Source organism: Xenopus tropicalis, chromosome 3, assembly GCF_000004195.4.
Source record: "Xenopus tropicalis strain Nigerian chromosome 3, UCB_Xtro_10.0, whole genome shotgun sequence".
Taxonomy (NCBI): Eukaryota; Metazoa; Chordata; class Amphibia; order Anura; family Pipidae; genus Xenopus; species Xenopus tropicalis.
Window position 1 is genome coordinate 27,384,190 of NC_030679.2, and position 19,805 is coordinate 27,403,994.

The 19,805-nt window shown below is 35.0% G+C and overlaps 1 protein-coding gene across 13 annotated transcripts in view; it reads left to right on the top strand.

The window, feature by feature from the left end:
• Positions 1-19,805, top strand: part of LOC101733947 (protocadherin gamma-B5) — a 249,548-nt gene that overhangs the window by 58,591 nt on the left and 171,152 nt on the right. Inside the window, exon 1 of one of the 13 annotated variants that reach the window (XM_031898773.1) lies at positions 655-3,174. The exons of 10 other annotated variants lie outside the window; for them this stretch is intronic. In XM_031898773.1, coding sequence (XP_031754633.1) covers positions 760-3,174 — 2,415 coding nt within the window. In that variant the 5' untranslated portion in view covers positions 655-759. Of the gene's footprint in view, positions 1-654; positions 3,175-4,334; positions 6,886-9,899; positions 12,476-19,805 lie in introns of those variants that run through there. 2 more of the 13 variants (XM_031898770.1, XM_031898760.1) reach the window with 2 other exon arrangements.

Here is a 19,805-nt window from a genome sequence, read left to right on the forward strand (position 1 = left end):
TTGTATTTGATCCTAACTAAGATATAGTTAATCCTTATTGCAGACAAAACAACCCCATTGGCTTTAATTAATGCTTATATGATTTTTAGTAGACATAAGGTATGGAGATCCAAATTACAAAAAGATTCCCTATTTGAAAACCTCAGGTCCTAAGCATTCTGGATAATAGGTCCTATACCTGTATATACAACCTTTAGCAACAATGTTTTGAAATATGCCAGTGTCTCTTTTTTGATAAATAATACATTTTTGGCTTTTTTTTTCTGTGTAATAAAACTTTACTTAATATTAACTAAACTAGAATACATCCATACCGATGGCCTTAATGCATGAATCATCATACTAAGTAAATACTAAGTAAATGCTTTTATCCAGCAAACTCCAGATCCCAAGCATTCCAGTTAATTAAAAAGGGTTAATATATATACATATAAAAATGCACAGTTAATAGGTAAAAAAGAAAACTTAAAAACATGTATATAGAAAACAAAAAAAGCAAAAAATCATGATATATGTTACACACAAAAAAATATTTTCTAAATGCTGCAGTTCCACATTTATGCCTCAGAGCGCCGCTGTCTACTAACATGGAGAAGAAATTGGAACAAGAGAAATAATTCAAGCACTTACACACACTGCAAGTCTACAGGAAAGCAGATATTTTTCTGGATTCTCCCTGGAACAGAAGACTGCACAAAGCTCTCTGCTCACCTACAGAATCTGTATTGTTCCCTGGATTACAAATTCTTTGCATTTGAGATGAAAATCCAGCAAGTACAGACATACAAGGAAATCAAATGGCAAGTAACATTTTTATTCCTATTCTCATGGCTTTGTCATTCAGTCTCTGGGCAGCTTCATTATTCTATTGCTGAAGAAATGAGAAGAGACTCTGTTATAGCAAATATTGCAAAAGATCTTGAATTAGATGTTAAAGATCTCTCACCCCGAAGGCTTCGAATTGTTTCACGTGTTGCTGAGAAATATTTTTATGTAGACTTAACCACTGGAAATGTATATGTTAAAGACAGGATAGACAGAGAGTACCTGTGTGGGGCAGCAGCTACCTGTACTCTAACCTTTGATGCAATGGTTGAAAATCCCCTTAATGTTTTTCCAGTAATAATTGAAATACAGGATATAAATGATAATCCTCCAAAGTTTTTTCCTGATAAAATCCATTTAGAAATTAGTGAATCTACCTCTCCAGGAACACATTTAGTTTTACAAAATGCTGATGATCCAGATACTGGAATTAATTCTATAGCAACATACAAGCTCAGTAGCAATCAGTATTTTACATTGACTCAAAAGACCAATAATGATAAAACTACATTTCCAGAGCTGTTGTTAGAGAAACCTCTAGATCGTGAAGCACAGACCTCTCATGAATTAATCTTAACAGCATCTGATGGAGGGAACCCAGTAAGAACTGGCACTGCTTTAATCCGGATAATTGTTACTGATGCCAATGATAATTTACCAGTTTTTACTGAAGTTTTGTATACTGTGAGCATAAGTGAAAATACAGCAGTTGGCTCAGTAGTGCTTTGTGTGAATGCAACTGATAAAGATGAAGGTATTAATGCCCAAATCACATATTCCTTTGGCAAAACATCAGAAAGCAGCCTCAACAAAAGCATGTTTAGTATTAATCCTACAACCGGTGAAATTAAAACTGAAAAGCAATTAAATTTTGAGGGCACAAGAAATTATGAATTGTCAGTGCAAGCAAAGGACGGAGGAGGCTTTGTGACTCACAGCAAGGTATTAATTGAAATTACAGATGAAAATGACAATGCACCTGAGATATCCATTGCTTCACTATCTACTCCTGTTCCTGAGGACTCGGCTCCTGGATCTGTCATAGCGCTGATTGAGGTTCATGATCAGGACTCAGGGAAAAATGGAGAAGTTGACTGTCAGATTCTGGGCACAGCACCTTTCCAATTAGTTTCATCCTCCAGTAGATACTACAGAATTATCACTACAGGTTCCTTGGACAGAGAGAAAGTACCATGGTATAATATCACAATTCTCGCTGTAGACAGGGGATTTCCTCAACTCTCTAGCAATAAATGTGTTACATTGGATATATCGGATGTTAATGACAATCCACCGGTCTTTATGGAATCTACTTACATTGCATATTTACCTGAAAACAACTTACCAGGAGCTTCAATATACAGGATGCATGCATTTGATATTGATACAGGTTCTAATGCTAAAATTACATATTCCATTTCAGAGACAAATACAATGTCCCCTTATTTTTCCATCAACATAGAAACTGGAGTTCTCTATGCTCAGCAATCATTTGATTATGAGCAGCACAAGGAGTTCCAAATGGAAATAATGGCTAAAGACAATGGATTTTCATCTATGACTAGCAATACAACATTATTAATCCATATAATAGATAGAAATGATAATACACCAAACATTTTGTATCCATCAACACAAACTGGTGGTTCTTCATGTTTTGAGATGGTTCCATTTGCCTCTGAGCAAGGTTCTTTGGTAACAAAAGTGGTTGCAGTGGATGCAGACTCTGGACATAACTCTTGGCTTTCTTATCATTTTATACACACACCAGAACCATTGCCATTCAGCATTGCTCAGCACACAGGAGAAATCCGTACATCACGCGTCTTTCAGGAAAAAGATGTTATGAAGTATAAGGTGGTGGTTATGGTAAAAGATAATGGAGACCCTTCTCTCTCAGCAACAGTAACAATGAACTTTGTAGTTGCAGATCATTTTCAGCAAGTGATGCCAAACAAAGGGAATCATTTTAGGGAAGAAGATACTCAATCTAATCTTCAGATTTACTTAGTAATTGGAGTTGCTCTGATATCCCTGCTATTTGTTTTAACTGTTGTATTAGTGATTATATCAAAATGTAAGGAGTCAGAGCCTTTGCCAAACATTGGGCCTATAGGTACTCATTTGTATTCTCAAGTTGATCCTGGAATGCTTTCCAAGTTTAATCATGGAACTTTGCCGCTTCCCTACTCCTACAATGTTTGTGTGGCTATGGATTCATCTGAAGGTGACTTCACTTTCATTAAGGCAGATCAAAATGTGCCCATAGACAATCTGATTGATGCTGATGATTCAGGATTTGGCAATGAAAATGTAAAAGATACTTTGTCTCCTAGCAACACAGTACAGGTGAGTTGAAATTATATTTATCAGTGCTTGGAATTAGTAAAATGATCATAGTGAATGTCCATAATGTAGTCAACTACAATACTAACATTATGACTGAAGAAAAAGAGTCAAACACAGATGCTTTTATTGATTTGAGATCTGTATTTATCATTAATCATTACCAATGAGCTGGGGCATCTGAAGATTTCATTTGTTTGTTACTTGTTTGTATTTTAATTAGGTTTGTGATTGTGACAGTTCTGGTGCAGCCAGCAGTACTGGAAGTGCTGAGTGTTTTTTGCCTTTTAAGATGCATATTGTACAGTTGAGACATCATTTAGAGCAGTGATCCCCAACCAGTGGCTGGTGAGCAACATGTTGCTCCCCAACCCCTTGGATGTTGCTCTCAGTGCCCCCAAACCAGATAGTTATTTTTAAATTACTGACATGGTGGCAAGTTTTGGTTGAATAAAAGAATTTACTACCAAATGAAGTCCCCTGTAAGTGGATAGTGTGCATAGAGGCTGCCTAATAGCAAATCTTAGCCCTTATTTGGCACCTCTATGAACTTGTATAATGCCTGTGTTGCTTAAGATGCTTGTCTTTTTTACATTTGACTGTGGCTCAAAAGTAAGAAAGGTTGGGGACTTAGATTTAGGACTTTAGTACCTCTTCATGCTCTTTTCAACTTTGCAACAGCTTGTGGATTGATGTCACAATTGTGTAAGAGAGTAATTGTGCTTCAGAAAATCTTAAAACTTTGCAAGAAATCATTAATTATGAAGCTTAATAATCAGACAATAACTAAACGTGCACTGTTTATTATGTCATTGTTCACTAATGTGTTGTATGTCCAAAAACACAACTGATTCAAGTACTAATACTTAGTAGTGAAAAAGATTATTCCCACCTCTGCATCATTCAGTTATTGATATAAAAAGAGATTAGTGCCTAATGCATGGTGTGCTGGACTTATTGAGATAAAACAAATTATCTGGATTTGGAGATATGATTTACATAGATTATATATAAAGAGAGAAATATAATAAAAAAGATGTTTTAAATACGCACCACAATGAAATAATTTTTCAGTGCTGCAGTTCCTCTTTTGCGCCTCAGAGCGCCGCTGTTTACCAAGAAGGAGAAGATTATGAAACTGGAGATCCAGCAACATTCATTGCACTTGCTCACTATGCAGATCTGTAAAAAAGAAGACAGACATTTTCTTTTGCTGCTAGACTACAAAGTATCTGGATACAAAGGCAATCTGGAATATTTGGCAGGATTCTTGTACTGAAAGTGGCTGAGATGAAAATCAAGAAAACACAGACCTACAAGGCAATCAAATGGCAAGTAACAATGTTATTCTTATTCTCATGGCTTTGTCATTCAGTCTCTGGGCAGCTTCATTATTCTATTGCTGAAGAACTGGGAAAAGATTCTGTTATAGCAAATCTTGCAAATGATCTTGGATTAGATATTAAAGATCTCTCAACCCGAAGATTTCGTATTGTTTCACGTGTGGCTGAGAAATATTTTTTTATAGATATAAAAACTGGAAATTTGTATGTGAAAGACAGAATAGACAGAGAGTCCCTGTGCAGAGCAGAAGCTACCTGTGTCCTTAGTTTTGATGCAGTGACTGCAAATCCTCTGAATGTTTTCTCAGTCACCATTGAAATTGAAGATGTAAATGATAATCCTCCAAGGTTTTTTCCTGATATTATTCATTTAGAAGTTGTTGAATCTACTTCACCAGGAATACAGTTATCATTGCAGAAAGCAGAGGACCCAGATACAGGCAATAACTCTATACAAAACTACAAGCTTGGTGCCAATCAGTATTTTACACTGATACAAAAGTCCAACAAAGACAATAGTAAATCTCCAGTACTTGTTTTAGAGAAACCTCTAGATCGTGAAACACAGACCATTCATGAATTAACTTTAACAGCCTCTGATGGAGGGAACCCAGCAAGAACTGGCACTGCTGTAATTAGGGTTGTTGTAACTGATGCCAATGATAATGCACCTGTATTCACTGAAGAGGTATATACAGTGAGCATTAGTGAAAATGCTCCAGTTAATACAATAGTGCTTTGTGTAAATGCCACTGACAAAGATGAAGGTCTGAATGCTCAAATCACATATTTTCTCAGCAAAACATCGGAAAATAACTTTGATACTGAAATGTTTACCATTAATCCTAAAAATGGTGAGATTAAAACCGAAAAACTTTTAAATTTTGAGGAAATAAGAAATTATCAAATATCAGTACAAGCCAAAGATGGAGGAGGCTTTGTGGCTCATTCCAAAGTGTTAATAGAAATAATAGATGAAAATGACAATTCACCTGAAATATCTATTACCTCAATAACTACCCCTGTTCCTGAGGACTCTGCTCCTGGCACTGTCATTGCTCTGGTTGAAGTTCATGATCAGGACTCTGGAGAAAATGGAGACGTTGACTGTCAGATTCTGGGCACAGCACCTTTTCAATTAGTTTCATCCTCCAGTAGATACTACAGAATTATTACTACAAGTACATTGGACAGAGAGAAAGTATCATGGTATAATATCACCATTGTGGCTGCTGACAGGGGATTGCCTCAACTTTCGACCAGAAAATTAATCAGAATAGATGTTGCTGATGTCAATGACAATGCGCCAATGTTCATGAAATCCAAATTTGATGCTTATTTAGCTGAGAACAATTTACCAGGAGCTTCAATATACTGCATGTATGCCTCAGATCTTGATATTGGAGAAAATGCTAAAGTTATATATTCAATTTCTAGCACAAATACAAAGGATTTTCCAGTTTCATCATATTTTTCAATAAATATAGAGACTGGAGCTCTCTATGCTCAGCGATCATTTGATTATGAGCAGCACACGGAGTTTCAAATGGAAATAATGGCTAAAGACAATGGATTCCCACCTCTGAGTAGCAATGCAACCCTTATTATCCATATAACAGATCAGAATGATAATGCACCAAAAATATTATATCCATCTTCAGATGGTGGGTCTTCTATGTTTGATATGGTCCCTTTGGCCTCTGAGCAAGGTTCCTTAATTACAAAAGTGGTTGCAGTGGATGAAGACTCTGGACATAACTCTTGGCTTTCTTATCATTTTATACAAATGTCAGACCCCTTACCCTTTACTATTAGTCAGCACAATGGTGAAATCCGGACATTGCGCACGTTTCATGAGAAAGATAGTTTGAAGCACAAGGTGGTCGTTCTAGTAAAGGATAATGGAGATCCATCTCTCTCTGCAACAGTTACATTAAGCCTTGTGGTTGCAGATCATTTTCAACAAGTGATTCCTAAAAGCAGAGATCAGTTGAATGAGGAAGATCCTCAGTCTAATCTGCAAATGTACTTGATAATTGCAGTTGCTTTGATTTCCTTGTTATTTATTTTAACTGTTGTGTTGGTGATTTTATCAAAATGCAAAGAGTCAGAACCTGCCCCAGACTTTGGACCTTTAAGTGCTAATTTGTACTCTCAAGTTGATCCCAGAATATTTTCCAAGTTTAATAGTGGCACTCTGCCGCTTCCCTACTCCTACAATGTTTGTGTGGCTTTGGATTCATCTGAAGGTGACTTTACTTTTATTAAGTCAGATCAAAATGTGCCCATTGACAATCTTATCGATTCTGATGATTCCGGATTTGGCAATGGAAACTTGAAAGATACTTTATCTCCCAGTAATGCCATTCAGGTGAGTTTAACCCTATTTCTATCAAGTGTATAGTTTAACAGAATAATCTAGTAAAAATGAAAAATGAATGGTACCGCTTGGTGGATAATAAAACTGCTCATTTCATTTTTATTGTTATTATTATTGTTGTTGTTCTAATCATTGAACCATAGTAGAAAGATTTCATGAATGGGATTTGACTGCCAAAGCTATTTTTGAGTGATATTGTTAAAGTAATCCTAGAAAATATTCCTTGAATTGATCAATAAGGCTGCTAAAATTATGTTTGAGCTGGGAAATTATATGTTAGTTTGATGAACTGTTGATGCAAGAGGTTTTTTTTGTTTTTTTTAGAAAAAAAATCATTCATTCTAAACCCCAACAACCCTGGGAAACCCTGGGAAATTATATGTCAGGAAAATGATACAAGTTTGATGAACTGTTGATGCAAGAGTTTGTTTTTAAAAAAAAAATATCATTCATTCAACCCTAACAACCCTGGGAAATTATATGTCAGGAAACTGATACAAGTTTGATGAACTGTTGATGCTAGAGTTTTTTTCCAGAAAAAAATATCATTCATTCAACCCCAACAACCCTGGGAAACCCTGGGAAATTATATGTCAGGAAACTGATACAAGTTTGATGAACTGTTGATGCTAGAGTTTTTTTCCAGAAAAAAATATCATTCATTCAACCCCAACAACCCTGGGAAACCCTGGGAAATTATTTGTCAGGAAATTGATACAAGTTTGATAAACTGTTGATCCAAGAGTTTGTTTCTAAAAATAATCATTCATTCAAACCCAACAACCCTGGGAAACCCTGAGAAATAATATGCCAGGAAGTTGATACAAGGAACTATTGATGCAAGAATTCTTTTCTAAAAATATAATTAATTCAAATCCCCAACAACCCTGGGAAACCCTGGGAAATTATGTGTCAGGAAATTGATACAAGTTTGATGAACTGTTGATGCAAGTGTTCTATCTAAACAAAAATCATTTATTCAAAACCCCAACAACCCTGGGAAACCCTCAGGAAACTGATACAAGTTTGATAAACTGTTGATACAAGTTTTTATAGAAAATTAATTAATTTAACAGAGTGTTCCAGTTGTATTTATATTTATTTGCAGTTACATTCAAGATTAATTACCTAACATTTCCCAACCCTGTAGAGCAGTGATGTAACTACTGGGGGTCTCAACAGCAGCAGCAGTAAGGGGAGATGGATGGCATGCTCTTGTTGGGTGTGTGGTGGGGGCAGTTGTGACTTCTGTACCTGTGGGCGTTCAGGTATTCAAGAAGACTGCTTAATTCACCCTATTTACTTATTTAGTATTGGATTTCACATGGGAAATGTACATTTGGTGTTGTAATCTTTAATAAGTTGCCATACACTAAAATTGTATTAACTGTGCATACTATTAGAAATACAGAAAACTTGAAACTTTTTTGTTTCCTGATCTGTGTATAAAACTTTGACTGTCTTGTGGATCATAGAGTCTATTTAAAGTGCCTGAACAAAGATGGAAAGGGGACATTTCCTGTAAAATATAGAAACAACATAATGTACCTTTAAAGATTGAAGTGGGATTATAAAAACATGGTACCATATCACAGTAAGTGTTCCCTTTGTATGTTTTTTTTTATGCCTGTATTTAATACGTAGTGACTCCAGTGGAAAATTGGTTACACATATTACACCAGAGTGAGGTGTTTGTAAAAAAAAAGTATTTAAAATATTGCTTTTTTGTCAAAAAATATGCCACCACTAAGCAGGTCTTAATAAATATTAAGGTGTTATTCACATTAGCAACATAAAACTATCCAATAAAGAATATAATATTGCCAGTTGTATTTGCGGTTCAATTTTTGTTTCATGATTCCTAATTTTTTGCACCAAAATACTATTTTGTTGCAGAAAAGACGTGAGGTTTTTTCATAACTTATTATGTGACAAAACTGCAACAAATCTGAAACTGCAACAAAGCTGTTGAGTTCATGTAGCAGTCAATGGCAGGTGTCCTTCCCATTTACAACTGGAAGATCTTTATTTGCTTCGTGGTTTTAGAGGTTTCTGTGTTTGATGCTTGTGTTTGTGTGACAATATGAAAAGTCACCGTTTTCATATTTTTCTGCATCTTTTTTCATACATGCTTTTTCAATTTGAATCTTTTAATAAATGACGAGACATTCATGTTTTTTTGGGGAAATAAGTTTACTTGGGGTTTCATAAGACCTTCCTTTGCATTGTGGCTTTAGAGGTTTTTGGGTTTGATGCTTGCATTTGTGCAACAATACCAAAAAGTCACAGTTTACACATTTTTTCTGCATTAGTTTTTGTTCATGCTTTTTTAGTTTGGGTCTTTTAATAAATGAGTAGATATTCATGTTTTCTGTGAAAATAAGTGTGGTTTAAAAGAAAACTCTAAAACCACAAAAACCATAATGGTAATAAATCTATCCCTTGGACCATTAGAATATGATGGTGGTATTTAAGTACCTCACTTCTTTCTTATGTGCTGATATTTCTTCATCTTTTTGCCGGGCACTATTTGATTCATTGCATTCATCATTTCTACTTATAATTCTCCTAGTATGAAACACAGTTACAGTTAGCCCTGAACATTTGAATAATAAGAGCTGTGCAATAATTATTGTTAATAATAAAATAGTCTCTTGTGTAAAATGTATTATAATAATTACAAAAGAAAAGGGTATATATTAAAGTGTCCTAAAATATGAACACAACTTGTATGTTATGCACTGAGATTTATATATAATAAATAACATACATACATTGTAGAATAGGAAAAATAATTGTTTAATACTTTAAAAAGACACCTAAATGCAATGTTTAAACAAAAAAGCAATGTTTTCTGAAAAAAATTACTTTAGAAACTTAATAACATTGAGTAGGTTTTGCATTGCTGCAATTCCTCATAAGCGCCTCTGAGCGCCACTGTTGACCAAGAAGGAGAGAAATGTGGGACTGGAAGTCTAGTAATATAAAACTCACACTGCAGATCTGCAGGAAGACAGACATTTTCTGGATTCTCAGGAACATTACACAATACATGCCTTATGCTTCCCTAATACTGTGGATTTAAAAGCAGGCTTTCCACTGGATTGTAACATTTGTGCATCTACAAGAACTGGATCTGCTGATGGCTGCAAAGGAAATACATTGTTTTGACATGTACCAAGGAATGAGATGGCAAGTAACCTTTTCATTCTTATTCTCATGGTTTTGTCATTTGGTCTCTGGGCAGCTGCATTATTCTATTGCTGAAGAACTGAGAAAAGGCTCTGTTATAGCAAATATTGTTAAAGATCTTGAATTAGATATTAAGACACTTAAATCTCAAAAACTTAGCATTGTTTCACAGATTTCAGAGAAATATTTTGCATTAGATGTAGAAAATGGAAATTTATATGTTAAAGACAGGATAGACAGGGAGATTCTTTGCAGGACAGAAGCTACCTGCTTCCTAACCTTTGATGCAGTGCTTGCAAATCCTCTGAATGTTTTCACTGTCACAATTGAAATTCAGGATATAAATGATAATCCTCCAGCATTTTTCCATGACACCATCATTTTAAAGATCAGTGAAGCAACAACAACAGGAACATTCATGGCATTACAAAATGCAGAGGACCCAGATATTGGCACAAATTCTGTACAATCATACTCACTCAGTGATAATAAGCATTTTACACTGAGAAAAAAAAAATCTAGCACTGATCAGAATACATTTCCAGAACTTATGTTAGAAAAACCTCTGGATCGAGAGACACAAAAGGATCATGAATTGATCTTAACTGCCTCTGATGGTGGAGACCCAGTAAAAACTGGTACTGCTATAATAAGGATTATCGTTACTGATGCCAATGATAATTTGCCTGTATTTACTAAAGCTGTGTATAAAGTCAGCATAAGTGAAAATATTCCAATTAACTCTTCAGTCCTCCATGTAAATGCAACTGACAGAGATGAAGGCACAAATGCACAAATCACCTACTCCTTCATCAAAACATCAGAAAATGACATTCATTCGCCTATGTTTAGCATTAATCAAATAAATGGAGAAATTAAAACACTACAAAAATTAGATTTTGAGTTGACAAGAAATTATGAAATGTCAGTACAGGCCACAGATGGAGGCGGCTTTGTAGCGCATTCCAAAGTATTATTAGAAATAATCGATGAAAATGACAACGCTCCAGAGATAACTATGACTTCAGTATCTACTCCTATTCCTGAGGACTCTGAACCTGGCACAGTTATTGCCCTCATCAAAGTCCATGATCATGACTCTGGGGAAAATGGAGAAGCTGAGTGTCACCTATTGGGTTCACCTCCTTTTCAATTAGTTTCAACCTCCAGCAGTTACTACAGAATTATTACTACAAGTGTTTTGGACAGAGAGAAAGTTCAATTATATAACATTACCATTCTTGCTAATGACAAAGGATCACCTCAGCTGTCCAGCAGAAAATCTATTTTACTGGATATTTCAGATGTTAATGACAATCCACCTGTGTTTTTGAAATCTAGATATATTGCTTATTTGCCTGAGAACAATTTACCAGGGGCTTCCATATACAAGGTACAAGCATCAGATTCGGATATTGGAGAAAATTCTAAAGTTATTTATTCAGTTTTTAACACTAATACAGAGGCATTTCCAGTGTCCCCATATTTTTCCATTAACATAGAGACTGGAGTTCTCTACGCTCAGCGATCTTTTGACTATGAGCAGCACAAGGAGTTTGCAATGCATGTACAGGCTAAAGACAATGGATACCCTTCTCTGAGTAGCAATGCAACATTGATTATCCGTATAATAGATCAAAATGACAATGCACCCAAAATTTTGTATCCCTCCACAGAAAATAGTGACTCATTGATATTTGAGATGGTTCCTTTTGCTTCAATGCAAGGTTCTTTGGTAACTAAAGTGGTTGCAGTGGATGACGACTCTGGTCATAACTCTTGGCTTTCCTATCACTTTATACAAATTTCAGAACCATTTCCTTTCAGTATTAGTCAGCAAACAGGTGAAATTAAAACAACACGTGTGTTTCAGGAAAAAGATGTTTTGAAGCATAAAGTGGTAATTATGGTAAAGGATAATGGAGACCCTTCTCTGTCTGCAACAGCTACTTTAAGCCTTGTTGTGGCTGATTACATTCAAGAAGTAGTTCCCCAGCTAAGTAACACACTCACGGATGATAATACATCATTTAATTTGCAAATGTACTTAATGATAGCACTTGCTCTTATATCCTTGCTATTTATTTTAACAATTATCTTGGTGATTATATCAAAATGCAAAGACTCAAAGCCTTCCCCAGTTCTTGGGCTTCAAAGTGCAAACTTGTATTCTCAAGTTGATCCTGGAATGCTTTCTAGATTTAATAATGGAACACTGACTCTTCCCTACTCCTACAATGTGTGTGTGTCTTTGGATCAATCTGAAGCTGACTTTACTTTCATAAAGCCCAAACAAAATGTCCCCATAGACAATCTGATTGATGCTGATGATTCAGGACTTGGCAATGAGACCATGAAAGATACCCTGACTCCTGCTAATGCCTGGCAGGTGAGTAACATAGAACAAACATTTAAATATATATATATTAACAAGTTCTGTGTTTGTGTACTCATAGTTTACTGAAAACTTCATTTAATTACCAACTGTGGAGGAAGTAATTCTGGTCTGTGTTAATATTGTCAATATTGTCTACATTTAATACAACTATTCAGCAGCACTAACAATATTGGCATCATACACTGCAAACATATTTATGTTGGAAAACATATATATATATATATTTATAACTCAAAATACAATACTGGCACTCACGTATGACTCGCAAATCCGCCTGGGTGCAGTCTTCAAAGTGTAAAGAAGACAAGGAGAAAAAGAAGCCGCTCTCTCAGGACTTGGGTGCAAAAAATAAAAAGTATTTATTGTGTAGACGAAGTTCGTCTACACAATAAATACTTTTTATTTTTTGCACCTAAGTCCTGAGAGAGCGGCTTCTTTTTCTCCTTGTCTTATATATATTTATATATATATATATATATATATATATATATATATATATATACTCATGGAATTATGTTATTTATTTTGTTCTTTGCCATTGTTACATTTTTAGTACCACATTTACACATAGACTTAATTGAAAATGTAATTACTTTTCAGCCATTCTAAAACTGTACATTTTGTTTTACAGTATTTTCTTGCATGCATACTGGACATATTTACTGTACATGCATTTTAAAATATTTGACTTACCTTATAAAAAGATCATTGGAACTGGATATATGTACTATTCACTTCTTATGGCTAATGTTGGTTGTAGTTGGGAGTATTGTAATATGTCTAATCGTAATTGTGGGGGTACCTTGTGTTTAAAATGGCTATTATCTGTAGTTTGTCTCTTGCTATTTAGGCAATACAAACTGAAGAGGAATAGGTCACATATATAAGTTTTAATTTATATTTATGTTCTATCAGTGTTTGGCAAGAATATATTTTGACATGAACTTTGCTATCTACTGATAACTGATGAACTGCATTTTTTCATATCACTGTATTTTTAATTTTTTTTTGCATACAGAGAAATACTAAAATGGCAAATACAAATCAAGTAGCAGTGAAGGCTTCATGTAGACTTTTTTTATTTTTTTCTGGTTGCATTTCAGTCCAGTATAATTGTGTGTATTAAAAATCATGTGCATAGTAATGGGAGGGCTTTTTTTAAATGATTAAGCAAAGCAGCTGTCATACAAGAAACATTTATCTGATCACGGCCCCAAGGATTACAGTTGTTTGAGGTTTGATCTTGTTAAAATGGGCTGTTTTGGGGTAATGTCTTTTAATGCTATGTTATATTTGCCAGAAATCTATTGAAAATAGTTGAAAGATTATTACTGACATAAGGGGTAGGGGTAGCAATTTGGGGAGAAAAAAGTACAAAGTTCCTACCATTTTCTACACCACCCCTTCTACAGGAAGTACTCATGGGGGACTGCTGAAAGCAGTGGAAAATGGGGGAATTCCGTTGGGTACAGTGATGGGTAAGTTCCATTAAGTGTAGGCTAAGGGTATATCAGGGATGAAGTTTGTTTCAGCTGGCCTTACATGCCGGTATTGCTCAGCACAGCTCTAATATTCTTGTACAGTTACACTTATAGAAGTTGATTGCCCCAGTGAATAACCAATATTGAGCTTTCTGTCAACCTTACACAAATACTTAAAAGTTAAAATAATAAAAAAAATTGTGTTTAAAAACATTACCAATAAATAATAAATAATTTATCCCAGGAGATTTTTATATGTAAGAAAAATAATAATAATTTTACAAATACAAACTTAATTTTTAAAAAGACAATTTACTGTAACATTTTTGAGTGTATTTATGTATATTTTACCAACTGCACTCCAACAGCACCATTAGTTGTATTTATTTTTTTATTTGCTACATCCCTCCTTAATGTACACGGGGTTTTACAGATAGTGGCCTTATTACATCTGGCTGATATACTGAAAGTGTATCCCCTCAGAATTTCTATAAATCAGTGAAACAATGTGTGGTGATGTCTTGGAGAGTAATAAAACACTATGTACTATGGAGAGAAAATGTGCACTTCTCAAGCTCGGCAATACCAGAAATATCTAAAACAATTCATAAAATCTCAGCTCATTATTTACATTTCATTGTTTGTCTATACTTTTATTTAAAAATAGTTTTATTCAGAGCAAAATTTCTCAAGCTTGCAGTTCACAATTTTTGCCTCAGAGCGCCGCTGTTCACCAATAAGATGATTGAAGTAAAGCTCTAGTGCTACTCATGCCCTTTATTCACACTGCAGATCTGCAAGGAAGAAGACAGACACTTTCTGGATTCTCTCATAAATTGCACATATCTGCATGCTATTACAAAAGAAAGGGAATATAAACTACATTTCCACTGGAATACAAATTATGCTCTTTGTGAATATAACTGTTTTGTTCTAGAGGATTTCATATAGAGAAAATGGCTGAGGTGAAAATCTTTCAAGCACAGACATACAAGGGAATCAGATGGCAAGTAATATTTTTATTCCTATTCTCATGGCTTTGTCATTCAGTCTCTGGGCAGCTTCATTATTCTATTGCTGAAGAATTAAGAAAAGATTCTGTTATTGCAAATATTGCAAATGATCTTGGCTTGGATATTAAGCAGCTTTCAACCAGAAGACTTCGTATTGTTTCAGATGTTTCAGAGAAATATTTTTCTGTAGATTTAGAAAATGGAAATTTATATGTTAAGGACAGGATAGACAGAGAGACCCTATGCAGGAAGGATACTACCTGCTTCCTAACCTTTGATGCAGTGGTTGCAAACCCTTTAAATGTCTTCACTGTTAAAATTGAAATTCAGGATATAAATGATAATCCTCCAGATTTTTTCAATGATATTGTCACATTAGAAATGATTGAGCTTACTTTACCAGGGAAGCAATTTGTTTTACAAACTGCTGAAGACCCAGATATTGGCAGTAATTCTGTACAAACATATAAGCTCAGTGACAATCAGTATTTTACACTGAATGAAAAGACCAGCTCTGATGGCAGCAAATTCCCAGAACTTGTGTTAGAGAGACCTCTACATAGTAACATAGTAACATAGTAAGTTGGGTTGAAAAAAGACATACGTCCATCAAGTTCAACCATAATGCCTATACCTAACCTGCCTAACTACAAGTTGATCCAGAGGAAGGCAAAAAACCCCATCTGAAGCCTCTCTAATTTGCCTCAGAGGGGAAAAAATTCCTTCCTGACTCCAAGATGGCAATCGGACCAGTCCCTGTATCAACTTGTACTAAGAGCTATCTCCCATAAGCTATCTCCCATATCACCTCTAGATCGGGAGATAAAAAATATTCATGAGTTATTATTAACAGCCTCAGATGGGGGAACCCCAGTAAGGACTGGCACAGCTCTAATTAGGGTCATTGTTACTGATGCCAATGATAACACACCTGTATTTACACAAGAGGTGTATAAAGTGAGCATAAGTGAAAATACTCCAATAAACTCGACAGTGCTTCGTGTAAATGCATCTGATATGGATGAAGGTACAAATGCACAAATCACCTATTCCTTCAGCAGAACATCTGAAAACAGCCTTCATGCAAGTATGTTTAGCATCAATCCCACAAGTGGTGAAATTAAAACAAATAACCTTTTGAATTATGAGGCAATAAGGGATTATGAAATATCAGTACAAGCCAAAGATGGAGGAGGCTTTGTGGCCCATTCAAAGATATTAGTAGAAATAACAGATGAAAATGACAATGCTCCTGAGATATCAATTACATCATTATTTACCCCTATTCCTGAGGATACCAAACCTGGTACAGTGATAGCACTCATCAAAGTTCATGATCAGGACTCAGGTGAAAATGGAGACATTGACTGTCAAATATTGGGTTCAGCACCCTTTCAGCTAGTTTCATCCTCCGGCAGATTCTACCAAATTATTACCGCAGATGCCTTGGACAGAGAGAAAGTATCATGGTATAATATCACAATTCTCTCTACAGACAGAGGATCTCCTCAACTTTCCAGCAAAAAATTCATCAGGCTGGATATATCAGATGTCAATGACAATCCACCAGTGTTTATTAAATCTGCCTATACTATTTATTTACCAGAAAACAATTTACCTGGAGCATCAATATACAGGATAAATGCATTAGATCTTGATATGGGAGACAATGCTAAAGTTATCTATTCAATTTCCAACACCAATACAGAGGATTTTCCAGTGTCTTCTTATTTTTCTATTAACATTGAGACTGGAGTTCTTTATGCTCAGCGATCATTTGATTATGAGCAGGACAAAGAGTTTCACATGCATATAGCAGCTAAAGATAATGGATCACCATCTCTGAGTAGCAATACAACATTGATTATCCGAATAATGGATCAGAATGATAATGCACCAAAAATCCTATATCCGTCAACAGAAAGTGGGGATTCATCGCTGTTTGAGATGGTTCCATTTGCTTCCATTGAAGGTTCTTTGATAACCAAAGTGGTTGCAGTGGATGCGGATTCTGGTCATAACTCTTGGCTTTCTTATCATTTCATACAAATAACTGAATCTTCCCCTTTTAGTATTAATCAGCATACAGGAGAAATCAGGACATCCCGTGTACTTCAGGAGAAAGACACTTTGAAGCACAAGGTTATCGTAATGATAAAGGATAATGGGCACCCATCTCTCTCTGTCACAGCTACAATAAACCTTGTTGTTGCTGATCATTTTCAGCAGCTTGTTCCCCAACTAAATAATGAGTTCACTCCTGATGATTCACCTTCAAATTTACAAATGTACTTGGTAATTGCCCTTGCTCTAATTTCTTTGCTGTTTATTTTAACTGTTCTTTTGGTGGCCATATCAAAATGCAAGGAATCAAAGCCTTCAACAACTTTCGGACCTCTACCTACAAATTTATATTCTCAAGTTGATCCCAGGATGCTCTCAAATTATAATACTAATACTCTGCCTCTTCCCTACTCTTACAATGTTTGCGTGGCTTTAGATTCTTCTGAAAGTGATTTTACTTTCCTAAAGTCAAGTCAAAATGTCCCTGTGGACAATCTTATTGATGCTGAGGATTCAGGACTTGGAAATGAAAACTTAAAAGACACTTTGCCACCCAGTAATCCCATGCAGGTAAGTGTATTGTATTTCTGCTGTAGTTATAAAAGTCCAAAATGAGTCAACTTAGATATATTTGTATAACTGGTTAACTAATTTATAAACCTATTGTTTATATATATATATTTTTTTTTTTATTTTTTTTTTTTTCATTTTATTTGATCACACATTCCTTTACCTAAATGGCTGTACAAGGTGTTTGAATAACATGACTGAAGTGATTGGAAAAAGTTAAATTTTTTTTGCTTGTACATATTTATTACATAGAGTTTGCTTCTGGTGATTACAGTTTGTGAATGTTACGTACAAACACTTTGCTGTTGCCTTTTGAAGTTAGCTCAATATAATATAAAGTTTCAAAGAACAGGATCAGTATGTGGAGATTCAGTACCAAAAATAAAGGGGACATTTTGGAGGGCATAATCTGTTCTGTATGTTTTATTTTCACTTAAAGAAATAGTTATTGCTTTTATAACACAGGGGTCTACTCTATACTAAAAATGTGTATTTTCCCATTTCACCTTGTGCCTGCTGGGCATTGTTTACTTTAAATAAGATTGGTGTCTTATTATGCAGGATGATATTAAATGTATAACTAAATGCTATAAATGAGAATGAATTACAAGGGCTCATTTTGCCTATAGGTTTCACTTTGAAAACAAGAACAAAACAAATTTATGAAAATGTTCAGCTGTGAAATTCTAGCAAACCAGGAGTTGAGACTTTTCAATTAATGAATGGCACATCAGTGATGAGTTTTATGTTAAATAAATACTTTTCTTCGGCAATTCTATAAAATACAGTCCACCTGTGATGTTTTACTGTTTTTGAAAGTGGCTTTTTGAAGAACTATAGAAAATGTAGCAGCTAATATAATAAATGGTCCTAAATGAAATCTAAACTATAAAATGAAACTATGTAAGCTTACTCAGGCATCTTCTGCAATTTACATTACTTTTATATTTTTAGTTGTGTCTGAGATAATTACATTGTTGTACTTCTGATTCCAGACTTTTGGCTCTACTAAGTGTTTGCAAACCTAGTGTTAATTGAATCAAGGAAGTGCAATAAAGTGCATAGATAATTAGGTTTGATTACACTGTAGGCCTTCAAAATGCTGCTGGGTTGAAGCCTGATGTAAGACTTTTTATTACAGTACCCAATATGTCAGTTTATGAACTAATAGGATCAAAGGAAGAGCATGGTGTAGTGCACAATTACATTACACATTTCTACTAACATGTATTGGTTGCTACAACTCACATTGGTTTAGGTTATAGCAGGGATCCCCAACCTGTTATACCCATGAGTCAAATTCAAATGGAAAAGGTGTTGTGGAGCAACACAAGCATGGAAAAAGTCCCTGGGGGTGCAAATAAGGAATGTGATTGGTTATTTGATAGCCTCTATGTGAACTGGTAGCCTATAGAAGGCTCTGTTTGGCAGTACACATGGGTTTTATGCAACCAAAACTTGCCTCCAAGCTAGAACCTCAAAAATAAGCCACTGGGAACAACATCCAAGGGGTTGGTGAGCAACATGTTGCTCAAGAGCCACTGGTTGGAGATCACTTGGTTATATGATAAATGGATTCTGTAATTCCTACTTTGTACAGTTTGCATTCAAGGAGAAACAGGCAGTGTCTATTGGAACTGAATATGGAAAGGATAATGTTCTCTAGCAATAACCCTGGGCTACAGGACAATTATTACCATTACAGATCATTTACAGAGCTAAGCATGTTGACACATGAGGTTATTCTTTGTAAATGGTTTATGTATCGGGGCGTATTCATTGACATATTTGGTACTATATTTAACATGAGAGCTACATATATTTTATTTTTCAGTAAATACACTATTGGTCACTAAGGAATTTAAAGCTTTAATGAGGACATTCTTTACAAACATTTTCACCTGCTCCAACAGATTTCTTGCGATATCCATTCTTACTTTGCACAGGGTTTTTGCTTCTAGTAGCAGTAAAATCTAACACACTTTAGACAGCAATACTTAATAATATTTTATAAAGCATCAACTCTTTTTTTTTATTTTATTGTTTTAATAAACAGTATCTTTTATATAACAGAAAATCAATTTTATAAGAGATATTTGAAGCAAAGAACACATTTGTGAGGCTTGCAGTTCCCTTTTTGCGCCTCAGAGCGCCACTGTTCACCAAAAATAAGGAGATTATTGAACTGGAGCT